Raw genomic sequence first — 17,514 nt, 5'->3', positions numbered from 1 at the left:
TGGGTTATGTAGGCGCTTTTGATGTCCCCAGTGGGTGCGCTTGTGTATTCCAAAATAAAACATAAATCAATACCCCAGTGGGCTGAAGTCTTCATCAGTCTGTAAGCTGCCCTGCTTTGTTTTCTCCCATGTGCTCGAGCGAGTGTCACCCTGCAATGGCATCTGCTCGAACCTTTTCCTTCATCGAGAATGGCGCCAGGCTGGAGCTGTCTCGGGACCCGCTCCGGGGCGGTGGGCTATCTTCGCAACCGGGTAAGGCCGCCTATAATTCCTCACAGTCACAGGAACCCATTCGAAGAATAGCCGCAAAAGGTTGGATTAAAGCACTCGGTTTAATGGAAGCTCTGCTGGCAGCTTAACACAACTGAAAAAAGGCTTCATACAGAGTCCTGCGCCAAACGCGTTTCGAGAGCTCAATGCTCTCTTCTTCAGTGGCGTGTGTTGCCATGAATACCAGCGCTAGTGCTGATGCACAGTCAATATCAATCACCTGTCCAGAAGGGGCGTGGCCGAGCACATGGGAGAAAACAAAGCAGGGCAGCTTACAGACTGATGAAGAGTTCAGCCCACTGGGGTATTGATTTATGTTTTATTTTGGAATACACAAGCACACCCACTGGGGACATCAAAAGCGCCTACATAACCCAGAAGGCCGTGGTGTCGGCCACGCCCCTCCTGGACAGGTGATTGATATTGACTGTGCATCAGCACTAGCGCTGGTATTCAAGGCAACACACGCCACTGAAGAAGAGAGCATTGAGCTCTCGAAACGCGTTTGGCGCAGGACTCTGTAAGAAGCCTTTTTTCAGTTGTGTTAAGCTGCCAGCAGAGCTTCCATTAAACCGAGTGCTTTAATCCAACCTTTTGCGGCTATTCTTCGAATGGGTTCCTGTGACTGTGATGAATTATAGGCGGCCTTACCCGGTCGCGAAGATAGCCCACCACCCCAGAGCGGGTCCCAAGACAGCTCCAGCCTGGCGCCATTCTCGATGAAGGAAAAGGTTCGAGCAGATGCCATTGCAGGGTGACACTCGCTCGAGCACATGGGAGAAAACAAAGCAGGGCAGCTTACAGACTGATGAAGACTTCAGCCCACTGGGGTATTGATTTATGTTTTATTTTGGAATACACAAGCGCACCCACTGGGGACATCAAAAGCGCCTACATAACCCAGAAGGCCGTGGTGTCGGCCACGCCCCTCCTGGACAGGTGATTGATATTGACTGTGCATCAGCACTAGCACTGGTATTCAAGGCAACACACGCCACTGAAGAAGAGAGCATTGAGCTCTCGAAACGCGTTTGGCGCAGGACTCTGTAAGAAGCCTTTTTTCAGTTGTGTTAAGCTGCCAGCAGAGCTTCCATTAAACCGAGTGCTTTAATCCAACCTTTTGCAGCTATTCTTCGAATCGGTTCCTGTGACTGTGATGAAATATATACATATATATATATATATATATTAAAAATATATATATTTTTTTAAGTTACATTAATTATTTCTCAATTTTACATTTATTTAAGTATTTTAAATATGTTAAATTATTTTAATTTAAATATTATATTACTTTTAATTTACTTTTAAGACATTTAAAAAATTCGATATTTTTACAGTCTATATTTTTTACACTCGATATTTTGGAGTCGATATTTTTGTACTTACCTGTTTGAAGATAGGAAGTCAATATTTTTGCAGTCGATATTTTGACCTCGATATTTTGTCCTCTCGATTTTTTGTCTGTCGATGTTCTGTCAGTGATCTGTGGGAAGGCCTAGGGTAGGGGGACACTTCCTCTTGTCGCAGTTGCAACAAGAAACATTTTGCAGGTTTGTCCTGCAATTAGGCTTTCTGCCCGGCTGCCCATTCAGAGACATTGTGGGACACCCAGTGTCCAGCACTTTAGCGCCCCCATTCAGAGACACTCCGGAACACCCATTGTCCATCAATTAAGCGCCCGCACAGTTTTAGCTCTCAGCCCACAACCAATTTTCAGAACTTCAGCCCAATGTGAGCTGTAAAAAGAGGTGCTTGTAGGGGGCTGAGAGGCGAAGCTGTGGACCAGGAGAAGTCTCCACAAAGCAGCTTCCGGAGCTCTGAAGGTGTCACTTATGTAAATTAGAGGGGACTCGCATTCCCCTACGCCCTGGGCCCCAAAAATCCTAGAACCGGCCCTGCTTCTGTTGTTACACCGTATGTCTTATTTAGTCTTTAAGCACTAATTTCTCTAATGTGTTTCTCCTACTGCAGGCACGACATGCTTTCCTGCAACATTCAGCCAGCCATGCGCGCTTTCACTTTCCAAACTGCCCTGGACAATGGCGGCCGCTTCTTTACAATGAAATAGGTCATGCATTTACAAGAGTTTCAGCTATTGGCGTTGTAAATGACAATGCCTTTTATTTATGTGTTATCAAAACAGGTAGATAAAAGGCATTGTCATTTACAATGCCAATAACAAACTCTGGCAAATGCGCGACCTATTGCTTTAGCAAATGATTGTTCTTTCTTGCACTGGGCCAAAGTCTGTGGAGGGAAAATAGTTCCTGGTCCCCAAAATCGTGTGCAGGTGCCAACCACCTGCAACCACCTACACAAACTAAACACTGGCAAGGCACCAACAGGCTCCCTATTGCTAGGCCAACTGCTTCTGAAATTCCGCCCCAAAAGTGCTTCCCCATCAGTGTGGTGACTGTTATTCCTTATTAGACCTGAAGAAAAGACATGCAGAGGGGTAGCTTGATTTATCATAGCGAAACGTGTTTTGGGTGTACTCTTCTGCATAATCTACCCCTTTCCTCTAATTAGTTAATTAACAATGCCTTCTGAATACATTAATCGCGTATTTTGATATGCTAGTGATGGTGCCGCCTGTGTGAATTTGTGTGAAGGCCTGGCACCTCGCCCTTCCTGTTTTAATAACTCAACTGATGCTGGAACAACAAAGGGGAGCATGCAGCAGACAAGGCCTACAGCAATCCAGTCAGAAGTGGGGTTAAACCGCCCGTCCTGAGGCCAGAAGTGCAAACAGAGCGCGGGTGGGGTTGCCAGCAGAAGGTAAAAGGCTGCTCTGTGCGAACATGCGAGGGAAGCCAGCGCCAGAACACAGGCTCCGTTTATATCCCGCATCCTGACAGGCTGCGATAAGGCTGCTCCGGCTCTGGCACTGGGGTTTTCCTGGAGTACACGCTACGTTTCGGATCTCTCTGTCCAAGAACTGCCTATATCTCCATTTTATCCCCCTCACCCGTTTCAGGAGAACTAGGGAGCGCAAGGGACATTATTATTTTTTTTTGTTTGGCAATAGATCCACTGCTGCGCTCTGACGTGCCACATCTGGCAGCTGACAGCAGCGAAGAAAGTTGGACACGAGGGGCGGCGGCAGCACCTCGGGAGGGGGCTGGAGAGGTCGCTGGCAGAGAGAGGGGCGAGCGGCGTGTGACAAGAAGGAAGACCCGGGCTGGATGCGAGGCAGGGCGCGATGGCTGTAATCTCTCCCTGGTGCTGCAGCGTCCCGCTGCTTTTATTTTGGGGCTCCTTTTCCTCAGCCTCCCTGTCGAGCGAGGGGAGCGCGTTCTTGTTCTACACAGAAGGCAGCAGCGGCCACTTCCAAACACTTGGCGGGGAGCAGCAGCAACAGCAGCCGCTGGACCCCGGGACTTTCCTGCCTGTCCATCAGGTAACCGCAGACGCACTGTGTGATTATTGTCGAGAGAATATGTATTACACGAAATCAATATTCACTTTGTGTCTTATCTGCATCTCACGCTGCCATCTTCTTCCTCGACACAGGCACTTGTACAAGGACGGAGAAGGGTTGGGCGGTTCTGTTACATGTATTTTTCATTACCACAAATATGAGTTTTTCAGATGTTGCAAGCTTCACCGCACAGCGTGTAGGCATCATTACTCCGAGAGAAGACCCTAAAACATTTCCTTCCATATGTTTGTACAAGGCACGCCTGGAAAGGATTAGATGCAGAACTTGAACTTTAAAGCGACAGTACCCTAAAGACACGTTAGGTTGGACACACATCTGTCTGCTTTTATGAGGTAACATTGAACCTTTGGGTCTTGTCAGCCACTGCACAGAGCCAGTACAGTATGCATTACAGGTGTCATCGTCGTAGTATAGATTTGCAATGCTATACTTTTAAAAGGTAAACTTGGGAACTTTGCAAAAGATACTCAGGTGAATTATACACTTTTGCTGCAACTCATACAATCATGGCATCTTCCATATAAATCTACCAGGCTTACAAGAGCAAATTCCATGTGCACGACAGCACATTCCAGTTAAGAAAATTATATTGTAATAACTAATAACCAAGAAAGAAAAACATGTTGACAGACTTCAGATGAAACTACTGGTGTTACATCTATAAATATTACATATGATGAAGCGACTGGGTGCTTCGACTGTGTAAGGGTTACAAAAATGACATTCGTCCTACGCAGCCTTTGCAGTAGCAGCGATGACCCCTAGACAGGCTTTTGTTCAAGTCCATTAAGAGTGTAATGCTTTGTATCTAAAATTATAGTCCATACAGAAAGTCTAAAACCAGAAGAGAGGATTGGATCAGGTACCAAATTTGCCAAGATGACAGGCAGATTGTTCACAGATATTCTTCTTTTTTGTGGTCCACAGTACAAACCCGAAAAGTGTAACCAAAATTGGCATATTCCTTGGAATGATGTGAGTAGGACATGCAGTCGAATTCTATGCTGTGCCGGTTATTGTCCTTTAACCTCTTAATGCACCCTTGACCTCTGCGCATGCCCCTAAATCAGGTGAATACCAAAAACTAGGGTTATTGACAGGCTCTGTGGGAAGAATGTTATTAGCACTTTCAAAGTAGTGTTGAGATAAGGGAAGCCTATTGGATTCCTCTAGTGAATTCAATAACTATTGTTATCAACTGCAAGGAACTTTTTATAAGAACACACAGGGCATTCAAAGCACTGGCAATGAGCAGAGAAGGAAGTGTGAAAAGTTAACTCGCGAGAGAGACAGAGATAAGGGTTGGGGTGGCAGTGATACTATATTTACGTGCTAACAGTATTATGAGTTTTTTTGCCCTCACATGTGGCCTAAAGTACACACATACATCAGCAGAGGATCCATGACCAGGGCCACTGAAATTATGCCGTAGGAGAGAGCCAAATTATGTAGCAGGGTTGAGTAAATTATACTGCAAGAAAAGTCAAATTGTGTGGCATAATGCAGCACATTTTGTAGTAATATTACGTCAGTATTTTGTCATTTTTAAACTTGGTAGCACTGTATGGACATTGGTTGCACCTCATTATGATCAGTTTAACACCCAAATATAGCTTTAAGGAACAGAAGGGTGATTAGTCCAGCTTTGCAAAGGGTCTTCCACTGTGCGGCAACAAATGTAGCCGCATTTGTATTAACTAATAAACCGTGTGGGCTAAAAACATTTTTTTTCTTAAAATCTGCAAATTATGTAGCAGATGATGAATTATGTGGCAAATCTATAATAATGCAAAAATGGCAGCGGCCACACAATCACTGAATCCCAGTGGCCCTGCCTATGACTAATGTAGATCTTCTCCATGATCAATAATGCTACAGACAGTTCAATTGATAACTGCAGTTCCTTGATGAACTTTCTGAGGCTGGTGTGTCAAACTTGGCCAAGTCCCTGGGGGTTGGTGTCCAGACCCACAGAAAAAAGTTGCTCTGCCAATTAGACTCTAGGTAGCTAATTTGGAAACCAAATAAATTATTGATGTGTAGCATGAAATGTCTCCATACATTGCTGTTCTAGATCCGGGGCCAAATGAACTTTGGTAGAACTTTGTCAGAGAAAAGTGATTTGTCAAGTCTAGCGGTTCATCTCTGTTGTTGGTGCAGTTAAAAGTCTAGAGTTGTATTTCTCATAAGCTCTGTTCTGTTTGTGAATGATAAGTACGGTGAGAGAGTGATTGGGGGCCTTCAGTCATGTGTATCTTGGCTCCAGTGGCACAGTAAGCACCAGACTCATGTCTGGGCAGAACTGCTGCACTTAGGATATTGCACTGCAGCACACAAAAAAATTGATGGGTGGAGTGCTTGACTTAATATCAGCCAATGCTAATAATTCGGGGCCGCAACTCAGTCCATTGTTATTTTACTCACCATTACGCCTCAGTTTGGAAAAAGCCATATGCAAATCAGTCGTGGCCCTTCTCCAATAGGAACTGTCCAGTCCGAACTGCAAGGCCAGGTCCTCCCTGAACTGGAACACAAACATCCTAGGATTAGTTTCTCCCTGATTGGAGCTCCTCAGTCTGATGTATTGCTTGCTTCTATTGGTAAATTGACAAATTCAAGGGATTCTTAGATCTGGTTTTAACCCCTTGCGCTATGCGCGAATTCCCCCACTGTGCGGGCGAATTAATGATTGGGTGGGGTTCGAACGCCCCCCGGCCGTCCTCCGCACACGCCCACCGTGACGTCGGATGGCAGGGGTCTGTCCGCAGCATGCAAGGGGTTAAACTAGATGTTCAAGTAGTTTGGCAGGATAGGACTATTTGAGAGTTGCCCGTGGTTTTTAATATCTGAGAGATTCAATGGGAGATATCTAATGACAGTTTTCCGCAACATTTCTTAACTATGAAAGGACATCTGTATATTGTTTTCATGACAAAGTATAAGGAGGGCCAATGATATCAGTGTTAGTAGATCCTTAAGTATGTACATATTGTGGAAATGAATTAGCTAGCACACAAGACATTTTTTAACTGCCATCTCTCTGTTGCAGTTGTGAAGTTGTAAACGTCTAGTTTGAACAACGGGAGGATCTCCTTGGGAGTACACAAACTGATGTTTGGTGTACATTGTTTTGGATTTTGTGGGGTTGACCTAGATAAGTGATCTGGAAAGGGGCAATCATGCTGTATGTGTCATGATTTGAATATAGTTGCCTTACATTCTTTGTTGCTTTCTTGTGGTACTTCATGGGGTCCAAAGGATGAGATGTTCATTGACTTTGGCTTACGTATGTACTGTAGTGTAATAATTATGAACATGGGTCTATATGTGGATGCATAGTAGGAGTGAGTTGTATGGTAGGTACAAAGCAATAGGAATTTGTATCAGATAGTAAGGCCAATCTTATTGGTGGCTCAAGCTTGAGTGGCCTCTGTGTTGATTCTATGATATAAATGTCAAAACTCCGGCTGGGAAACTTCTCCCCCTTGCTTTTAGTGCCTGCCCAGTTTACCACCTGCCCACATAAAAGGAAAGGTTGATGTCTCAAGGCTCTAGCATTACCTACTCAATAGACATTTAAGAAAAACCTTTTGAATTACTGCCTTGTTCAATGGTGTGCAGCCTGTTTGGGTTGCTGTTCTTCAACATTTTACGAGAGATCAGCACCATGGCCTCTGAGGCTGTCCACAGTACAGAAAAACAATATTAGTCATGTCTTTGTAGACGTCTCACCAGTATGATGGACAGAAGACTCAGGGATCTAGCTAGGAAGGTATACCTGTGGAGTCTCGCACTACTAAGCTTCACCCTACAGTAACAAGCTTTATCAGTGTTGGACAGAAATGCAGTTATTTCATTCCCTACTGGATTCAGGTAAAATATGTTACACCCTTTAGGGTACTTGGGCCTGTATCTGATCTTACAGGGTAAGGATAAGGCTGCCACATGCTACAGGGTCTGATATTTTGTGATCTACCATTTGTAAATTCTGAGCTGTTGAGCTACTAGGATAACAGTGAAGCCTCCATTAGATTTAGGAAACTAAAATCTACTATATATTTTGAACTACTTGCCATGGTCAAAAATAATCCAATTGCTTTTTGCTGCAAAGAGACCTGGATATCTCACTCCCTGTTAGTATTAAGTACCTCCTGGATTTTATGGAATTGTATTTCAATACCTTAAGGTGCTTAAAAGACGACAATGGCAGTGGGTTCAGAAGAGCCCCTCGTGGGGACAGGTTTGGCCCATTCCAAACAACAAACTGCAATCAGGCCCGGATGGGCCAACATCCATTGAAAGGATGTCCCAGTCAGTGATCGGTGGGCTCAGGATGTTGGGGCTGGGTAACTGCAGGACATGTGCACTGTCTATCAAGATCAGGAGGAACCTTAAGTGTGGCTTGGAGACACACATTTGTCATTTAGATCCAAGGATTTTATCAACTAGAGATTATGCCATGCCACCAGATGGAAGCAATGAGATGCTAGTATAAGAAATAGAGGGGATCCTATTGTAACAACGGTTTAGTCAGCATTGCAGGTATGCATGCTCATCAGTTGCGGACACTACTTTTTGGGGACCAGCTAGCCTGCAATATGTTGATGGTACTACAGATACCAACTTTCTCAGGAGAATGATCATGAGAAGGCTTCAAGTGAGTTTGGGCAGGCCTCTCCTCTCTTTGAACTAGCTGGGGCTCTCATCTCAGGAGTTTCAGACAGCAAGTAGCAAGGCAATAGCAGGGCCACATAATGTTTATTTCATGCAGGCTTTAGAGGGAATGCATTTCTGGTCCAAGACACGTTGGCAGGTCCTGCATGGTCTTTATATTTGAGGTTCATTAGACTGCTGTGGAGCCTCATCTTTATACTCAGTTTCTGGCTGATGGGCAGCAGCAAATTGATAATCTGGCAATTTTCAAGGTTCAATTACTTGTTTCCTGACAATAAGGCTTGCTGTCTCTTCTCTCACTTTGCCTGCCCTTCGAGGGTCAAAACTGGAATGTAAATGTCTCCCCTCACCAAAAACTGTCAACCTTGTAATCAGCAACTCAGTCGCAAAAAACAGGAAAATGCCTTCGGAGAAAATAAATTCTATCTCAGCATATCCATAACCAGACATGTATGCTACACATCAACCTGTATGAAAATTGAAAGATCAGATATCAACCCCAATATCTTCACCAACTTGTTTAATACAGTGATGGCACGAAAAGTTTTTCCCAAGCCTAAGGACATTCACAGTGATACCATACCTACCACCTCTACCGACTGACACCACTAGGGTACCCTTTATCATGCCCCATCATCACACACAAACACCCTCAGAAAATGAAACCAGAAAGTACAATAGCAGCATAAATCAAAGTTGCCAGTACAGTAATCTGGAAGAATGCTACACTACACTGGCTGAAAGACAGGGAATTTATGCTTACCAAACACATTCATCTCACCAGCTTGGATGCAAAGAACAGGGAAATAAACTAAGTATTAAAAGTAAGTAAATGCCCAGTTTTTGATTCATGCTTTATACTGGGGTTAATATCTTTCCTTTATGACGGAACAATATACAAATATTGAATTGGGAATGTAGGATTTGAATACTGCTCTCCAGATTTTTCAATATGCATTCCAGCAACTAATTTAGATTTCAATTTAGCTGCTACACGACCTCATACCTTGGTCTCTGAGATTGATTGTGTGCCCACTATCTCCTGCTACACACTGCTTGTCCCTTGGACCAGCGTCCAACTTCAGAGGCGTATCCATGCATACCCTGGCTGGCTGCCACATACAGTCTGGCCACGAATCCAGGAACTGTGAGGGAAGCGCATTCATAGCTGGTCAGGTCATGCCAGGCGAGTTTACAAGCAGATGCTGCTTATGAAGGCCAAGAGGGAAATGGAGAATGGATGCACGCAGACCACTGGCCACCTGACATGCTGTCCACAAAAGGGTATGCAGTTCCTGTAGAGGGGAACAAGAAAGCCAAAAAACAGGTCAGAATACACTTGTCAAATAGATCAGAGGAATCTGATCAATCAAAAGCAAGAGCCCTCACACACCCAGATTGATGTCATGTTTCACCATTAGGCATCTCCTCGTTGGCCCGGTGCTGCAATGCCCAACAGGCCCCTCAAGGGACCGTTTTGCCGGAGATCTTTTAAAGATTTTAAAAGCTGTGATGAAGTGTGTGGAGGAGCAGAGTGTGTAGATTGGTGGTTAAGTGGTTTAAAAATAAGACAATAATCCTTCACAGCTTAAAATGTGGCAAAAACAGGGGGCCAAAATATTTCTTTCCTTTAATTAGTCACTATTGATCTGGCAATGCATCAGGGCTATAAATGAACCTAATCTACAGCTGATTGGGGTTGGTTGAAGGGGGCACCACACATCGATATATGAAAGCCACACAAAAAGAAAGAGTGCGGAGATACTGATGTTAAAGATATAAATACTTTTAAATGCATCCGCAAAAAGGCATTGGTCAACAAAAAGTTTGTAAACTTTTGAAAATTTTGAAGGAGTTAGTTCAAAAAAAGTTTGGCCACCAACTCTGATGAGATTGAGGTCTGGGGAGCCAGAGAGGATACTTTCAACAGTTACTTGGTTACCAGAGCATTTTTAAGGCAAGTTCCAAATTTTACAGGATGACTTCAATAGTCTATAATGGAGTGGTCCTGATGCTGAAGATAAAGGTGAAAAGATGCTCAACGATGCTCCGGTTAAGGTGCAGTCGATGGAGGTGTATTTGTGGTGAGTCCTCATCCCACGAGTGGTGTGGGGCGACTATGGCCACAGAGCCCAAGGTCGCTTGAAGTCCTCTTTTTTATAGTAGCTGGCCAGTCGATGCTGAGCTACTGGCCTAATAGCACTGTGGCAAAATCTTTTGGTGGGTCTGATGTCCCTCTGGTTTGATAAATCTGGAGTTTGACAGCACTCCTGAGTCCAGCAGACGTAGGTGCAACATTTGGCTTTCAAAGAATGGTAACTATGTATATCCGGGGTCAGGTAGCAGCAAACGTCTGTGGTGGCTACTAACTTGTTGGTTTGGGCTTCTTCAGCTCTTTTGTTAGCTGATTCTTGGAGTCACTTCTTTGACTTTGCCCCGGGAATCAACTTTCCTCTGGGTCAGGAGCTGTAGGCACAGTCCAAACTTCACTAGCCCAAAGTGCAGAATCTTTCCGTGCACTTTCAAAGGCAGCAGGGCAGTTCTTCTTTGGTCCTTTCTTCAAAACCAATGTGATCTGGCGAGCAGGGTGCCAGAGGTGCCATATTTATCAAAGGAACGTGCCCTGAGGGGACAACACGGTCACTAGCCAATGGGCTACTAGGGCCCTTCCCTTCATTAATATGTTTCCTGTAATGTGTGGCATCTGGCTGTCCTAGAGTACACTATTCTAGCCACTCTCAAAATGTAGGGACCCTTCCTCAGTCATCAGGCGCTTGGTAGCCCACCTTAGAGGTGTGGCTACCTTTGAGTTTCACGCCCATGGGAAAAACAGTTAGGGGACGAGTTTTCCCTCTCTGTCTCTGTTTCCAACATGCCAATATGAACAAAAGGCAGCCTGCTTGAGTGAGGAACCATTTTGTCCTTTGTCACACTGAGGGTGGCACAAATAGTGCTTCAGCCTTAGGTGGACCCTCTGCCTTACATGCCATGGGTACCATCTACTAGGACTTATAAGTAACTAAGTCAGTACTTGCCAATTGTGGACATCTGTGATGGGTCAGAACACCAGCACTGGGGTCTGATTAGCAGGCCTCAATTCACTTTCAAAGTCGAAAAACAGCAGCTAGTAGCCCAAATGGGGCAAAAAGTGGGGGGAAACCTGCTAAAATGCTGTTTCTTTACTCTGGCACTAATTACACTAATTACAAATAATCTATGTTTATTGTTACTGAACAACATTTTTTCCATTTTATTCATCTCAGGGGGAGGAAAGGCTAAGTAGACCCGCCAGAAATCAAATCTGTGTTGATGAACTCAAGAATAGATCACTCAAGTCCATGCATTAGTCCACAGAGCCACCAGATTCAATCCACCGACTTCCACCATGCCCCAGGGGAGACCAAAGGTCACCTTACCATAAAGAAAGTAGAGTACAAGAATACAACTTCAGTGACAAGCACAGTACATGGGCTGATAGTTTGGCCATCACACATATTAAAAGAATTCACAGGGGACCTACATAATAACTCATGGCAGCCAACAAATGTAAACTGCGCGCCATCTGTCTCTCACTCTTTACCCGCCATCGTATTTTAAGTGCTAATCCGCAGGCGCTGCCGGCACAGGTAAAAGTGGTGGGGCAGCGGAGTGGACAGACGACGGGATAGGGATAGTAAAATAAAAATATATAAATAAAACCACTTACCTTGCGCTCGCCGCATCGCCGATTAGGTGATGCGGGGAGTGCAAGGTAAGTGGTTTTATTTAATTTTTTATTTTACTTTTGTTATTCCCATCATCTGTCCACTTTCCTCCACACGTCCCGTCCTGCCCCAAGCTGTCACCTGTGCCATCCGCGCCTGACAACCCGAGACATGATAAGAGCACCACTCTGGTCATTCACACACAACACCAAAATACTTCCCACGTAGGGCACTTTGTAAATTCCACACCCTTCCAAACAAGTACTCCATTGTGTATCACGCCACCCATCCGAAAAAGTGCTTTGACACCGCGCACGGTGCAATTACAATGACAGCAAAAAGGAGCTTCACATAGTAGAGGTTCAGCTTTGTATGGAAAAACTCTTATCATGTGTTCTCTGGAAGAGTTATCGAACTCAGGAAGTAACACCAAGTAGTTTCGCACAAGACGTTGTCCTCATATGCAATGTCCTTCCAAACTTTGCTTTGGCATTCCCCCCTCATAACACTTGACATTTTCCCAAGCTCTCCCCGCTGGCGGGGCTCTGACAGTAACACCTCTGGGACGTCTAACATCCTGCACCATGAAGCCCCTCATCAAGCTCGCGCGCTTCAACAGCTGTGACATCATGGGAAAGGCCAAACAGCACGTCCAGTGCGGCTGCGTGAAACGTGACCTACGTGAGAAAGCATTCAGCCGAAACATTGCTCCACGCCCTGTCAAGGCAGGGCGGAGACGGCCTGCGACGCTATGCAGCCCACTTTGTGGGAAGCACTACTTTCACCACACAGACTCATATTGGTATGTCCCGCACCTGTTGCAAGCCAATTACAATCGCTCAGAACGGCTGGATTTAACTTCCTTTCGCTCCAGTTATGGGTTCTGATTTCCTGGCCCATCTGTCTCTAATACATTCCATCCATGGAGCTGTAGCTTATGGGGGCGTTGCAGTGCAGCAACATATTTTCAGTTGGAGAATAACTGATTTGTAACGGAACACATGTTCGGGAGTAGTAAGCACTGCTGGTAATTAGATTATTCCAACCCAGGATCTGTGTTAACTCACCCCACCCTCATAGGATGGCCAGGTTTTGAAAAGCAAAAACAGCTGTAGTGGGACTGAAGGCAGAAATAAATCAATCCATCCATCCATCCATCCATCCATCCATCCATCCATCCATCCATCCATCCATCCATCCATCCATCCATCCATCCATCCATCCATCCATCCATCCATCCATCCATCCATCCATCCATCCATCCATCCATCCATCCATCCATCCATCCATCCATCCATCCATCCATCCATCCATCCATCCATCTATCTATCTATCTATCTATCTATCTATCTATCTATCTATCTATCTATCTATCTATCTATCTATCCTATTACCTACCTAATTATCTATCTATCTATCTATCTATCTATCTATCTATCTATCTATCTATCTATCTATCTATCTATCTATCTATCTATCTATCTATCTATCTATCGATCGATTGGTCTATCTGTCTGTCTGCCTGCCTGCCTGTTTGTCTATCATAGTGACTGAAAACGTTATATGTACATAAAGGTGGCTATGGCAGAACCTCCACCCTGTGCCCCCCTCACCCTCCTCCCTCATCCCACTGTGTCTCCCCTTTGTTAGTAGTATGCCAGTGACCTCATGTGCTGCCTGAAAGAAAAAGTTAAATGGCTTTAGTTGCGTCAGACTTTAAAGGCGCCGCTTGAAGAGGATAATTCAATTCTGCTGGGCAGGGCGACTTGACCTTTGTCCCCAAAACCGGGAAATGTATTTAAAATTTAAAAAAGCGTCGGAACTCCAGGACAGTCCTAGAAATTCCTCTCACCTTCGGGACTCTGTGGAAATCCAGGACGCCTCCCCTGGTCACTCTATCACACAACTTCGCTACTGAACACAGATGATATTTCAGATTTGGGGGTCCTGGCAAGCTCATCAAGGATTGTAAGGAAGATTAAAACAAAGAGATGGAACTGTTACTACACTGTGTTGATTGTTCTGCCAATAACTGTTATAATGCTTACTGTATGTAGATCGTATGGTTTGGAAATCCACTGTCAATAGTGTTCTGCAATATTGTTTGTTGAGCGCATTACAAAAAAAGAATAACACGAATAAATAAATAAAGAGATTTTCCAGCAACCAATTCCAGGAAAGCTGAACTTCTCAACACACTTTCCATAAAAACTATTATAAAACGTACCCTGAACATCACATATATAGCATGATAATTTATTCCAAACTCTCCGCTTGATACATCAGACAGAACATTGAGAACACATCCAAGACAGCGCGCATACATACTGTATAGGTGGATATGGCCAGTTTTCTGTCTGCATTTATTTTTAAAAGTGGATACATACAGACAATGTGCATCTTTAAGTGACTTTTCATACCGACTTTCATGAATTATAGCCCAACACCTGAGCAGATGGACAGCAAGGCAAATTAAAAAACAGGATGAAATTACTTTAAATAACTGCATGTGTCAAAATACATTTGTGGTATAATGCTAATATTTGCCAGAGGATGTACTGTTATGTAACAATTGTCAACTTAAATAGTCAAAACAATCAGACTTCACAGTATGAATGTACATCTATTGTCTAAATAAATATGGAAATGTATAGTTTTACAACTACATTTATGCACAAAACACAAAATAAATATGGATAAATGCAGATAAAATGGTCCAAAAATAAATATGGATAAATACAGACAGAAATTAAAAAAAAAAAAAATACCATAAAACCGGGAGCCCTTAATATAAGGGAGTGAAACGTTACCTAACAGAACATAGCAAACTACTTGTTAAACTACCTGCCTCCTTTAGCATGTGCACATGCTCTGAAGAAGCAATATTTCTCTTCCTGCCTTTTGTTCATTCTGATGACCCATCTGGGCTTCCGTTGGCAGACTTGGGAGCAGATGTTCAAGCCACTCAAAGAGTCTCTCGCTGCAATGAAGGCTATTTCCCACAGCCCTTACTTCCTGCTTCTCTCAATGTCACGACCAGTGCCAAGCATATTTCCCTAAGCATTCTAGGACTGCATTTAAAACAGTGACGTGACCAAGCACATAATATTAGTGGAAAAGTTCTTGTATACAGCTATTTTGTTGGCTTTCACAGCAGTGGCCCTTTTCCCAGATAAGTGACATAGAAACTTGTGTTGAACCCATTGCTGGATTTCATTGACAGCAGCGGCCCGTGGAGGGAGTTCCGTGGTGCAGAAAGGCGGGGAGAGGGAGGGGTAGGGTGGGGGGTGCTAAATACCGGAATATGGATAATTGGAGGTAAGTAAACAATTTAATGAATAAAACAAATTTCGTAGTGCGCCCTGTATCACAAAATGAGTGGCCATCCTGGGATATGAGGTGACAACTTGTTCCATGGCAACTGTCTTTGTTCCTCAGCCTGGGAGTCATTCACACATGTCCCCACGCAGTCAGAAACCTGTCTATGTGTCAATCCCTTTGTGATGCTACAGGACTAGCTGGAGTGCAGAGTGGTACCTTTCTAAACATTGCTTAACTATAATAGTGACCTTAAATCTGGCCTAGCCATCAGGTCGGGTTTAATGTCACCATTACCTTGATACATTACTTGACTTTGCTAGGTGGTCCCATTCAGAAGTTAACTGGAGTGGGGTGCCAGCTGGTAACCCTGTGTTAGCCAATGGGTCTCCAAACCTTTCAACAGCAATTATGAAGTGTTACTGCTAAGGCATGTACAAAATCATATGTCGTACCTAGTAAAATACAGCTCCTTGCCATAGAACTCTATAAGCTTTCCTTAGAGGAGATTTACATATATTACTTAAGGGAAGAGGTGGTTTTGGCATTAGGTGTAATGGCAATGTCGAACTAGCAGGGTCACACGCTGCTCTGTCAGTCTGGAGTGGCAGGCCGGGGTCTATTTTGTCTCTGTTACATGCATTGTGGCACAATCAGTGCTGAAGCCCTGGGTGAACACTCTGTCTTCCATCCCCTGGGTACCTGGGGTAACATATACTAGGGGCTTATAAGTAAGTCAGTACTTGCCAATTGGGTGTATCCAATTCAACATAACTTGGTGTAGGGTTAGAACACTGGCGTCTGGTTAGCAGGCCTCAGTGCACTCTCAGATTCGAAAAAACAGCAGGATCAGTCCAGTAGGGGTGAACATGCAAAAAGAGACATTTCCTTATAGTATTGTCATGTTTCAAACTCATTATCTGCAGGTAGAAACAGGTGGCATCAGCAAGTGTATAACCTACTGAGCCGAGCCGCATGGTTACCAAACAACTCACAATAAAATATTCAGAATGAAGTGGCCCGAAGCAGACATTTTGTCTTGAAAACTGACTCACCATCCAAATGAAGGGATAAATACAATAATAAAACGTATGGTAAAATGAGGGCTGCAAGTCACTGAGTTTTACAGGGCTGGAGCTTCCACTGGCGTTTGGCAAAGAACGAATTTAGAAACAGCGTTTTCCTGCCAAGTGAAGGGAAGGGCGAGGTTTTGTGGTCGCAAATCTTTCTCAACAGCTAAACAATGTCTACTTATTTCTTCGCCTGGTGGGCGAGTGAAAAAAATGTTTAGCCCTGCTGTCCCCATGGGGAGGTCTTTTCATGATAAAATATTGATTTTATGCATAAATGTATGAAGGAGATTGATACAAAGCAATTATCATTCTCACTAGCTAGACAGTGCTTTACATCAACTGAGTAGGGATTTATGCAAAATATGTTGTTCCTCTGGCCTTTCTCTCATTATAACAGAAGGAAACACAGCTTCGCTTGTGGCTGCAGGATGAATGGCCACTGCACAACAGATTCATTAGTCTTTGACAGATAGTATTAAGCAGCTAAAAATGATGTCCATTATTTCCCTGAACATACCGCAAAACTTTTCTTACAGTGCCTGCTGATTGCAATTTTTTTCTGCTCATTGGCTATATTTCATTACAGTGTAATTAAAAACAGGCATTTGTGAATACTTGTTTATCAAGGCTTTTGTTAAATGTAATGGGTGGGCCAGTTAACAGGCCCTCGCCAAGATAAAAAAGAATTGGTAAAAGCCCCCACCTGCGCTTCTCAGCTGCACTTCTCAGCTGCATTCCTTTACTCACTGAACCCAGGGAGCCCATCAACGAGCTGCTGCTGCACCGCAACACGCTACACAGTGGGAGCTTTGGTCTGTGCCCACTGCTGCTTCATGTTCAACCCCAAACCCACCATGCCTACTTCACCCACATAAAGAACAATTCCTGCAACCACCTACAAACCTGCACCCCAAAACAAACTTTCATGCATGCTCCTCAAAACCCGACCACTCAGCTAACATGCCACGGAATCCTGGGACATCCTATACAATGACACCTTGGAGCTCCTCTTTCTTACATAAACCTGGTT

At 44.2% G+C, this 17,514-nt stretch overlaps 1 protein-coding gene across 1 annotated transcript in view; it reads left to right on the top strand.

Moving 5' to 3' along the window:
- The first annotated feature begins 3,101 nt into the window (after positions 1–3,101).
- Positions 3,102–17,514, top strand: part of LAMA4 (laminin subunit alpha 4) — a 583,946-nt gene continuing 569,533 nt past the window's right edge. The window contains exon 1 of the mRNA XM_086926829.1: positions 3,102–3,673. Coding sequence (XP_086782955.1) covers positions 3,476–3,673 — 198 coding nt within the window. The 5' untranslated portion in view covers positions 3,102–3,475. The remainder of the gene's footprint in view (positions 3,674–17,514) is intronic.

Source organism: Lissotriton vulgaris, chromosome 6 (genome assembly GCF_964263255.1).
Source record: "Lissotriton vulgaris chromosome 6, aLisVul1.2, whole genome shotgun sequence".
NCBI classification, from domain to species: domain Eukaryota; kingdom Metazoa; phylum Chordata; class Amphibia; order Caudata; family Salamandridae; genus Lissotriton; species Lissotriton vulgaris.
Note: the sequence above shows the minus strand (reverse complement) of the source record. Positions and strands in the feature narration are given on the sequence as shown.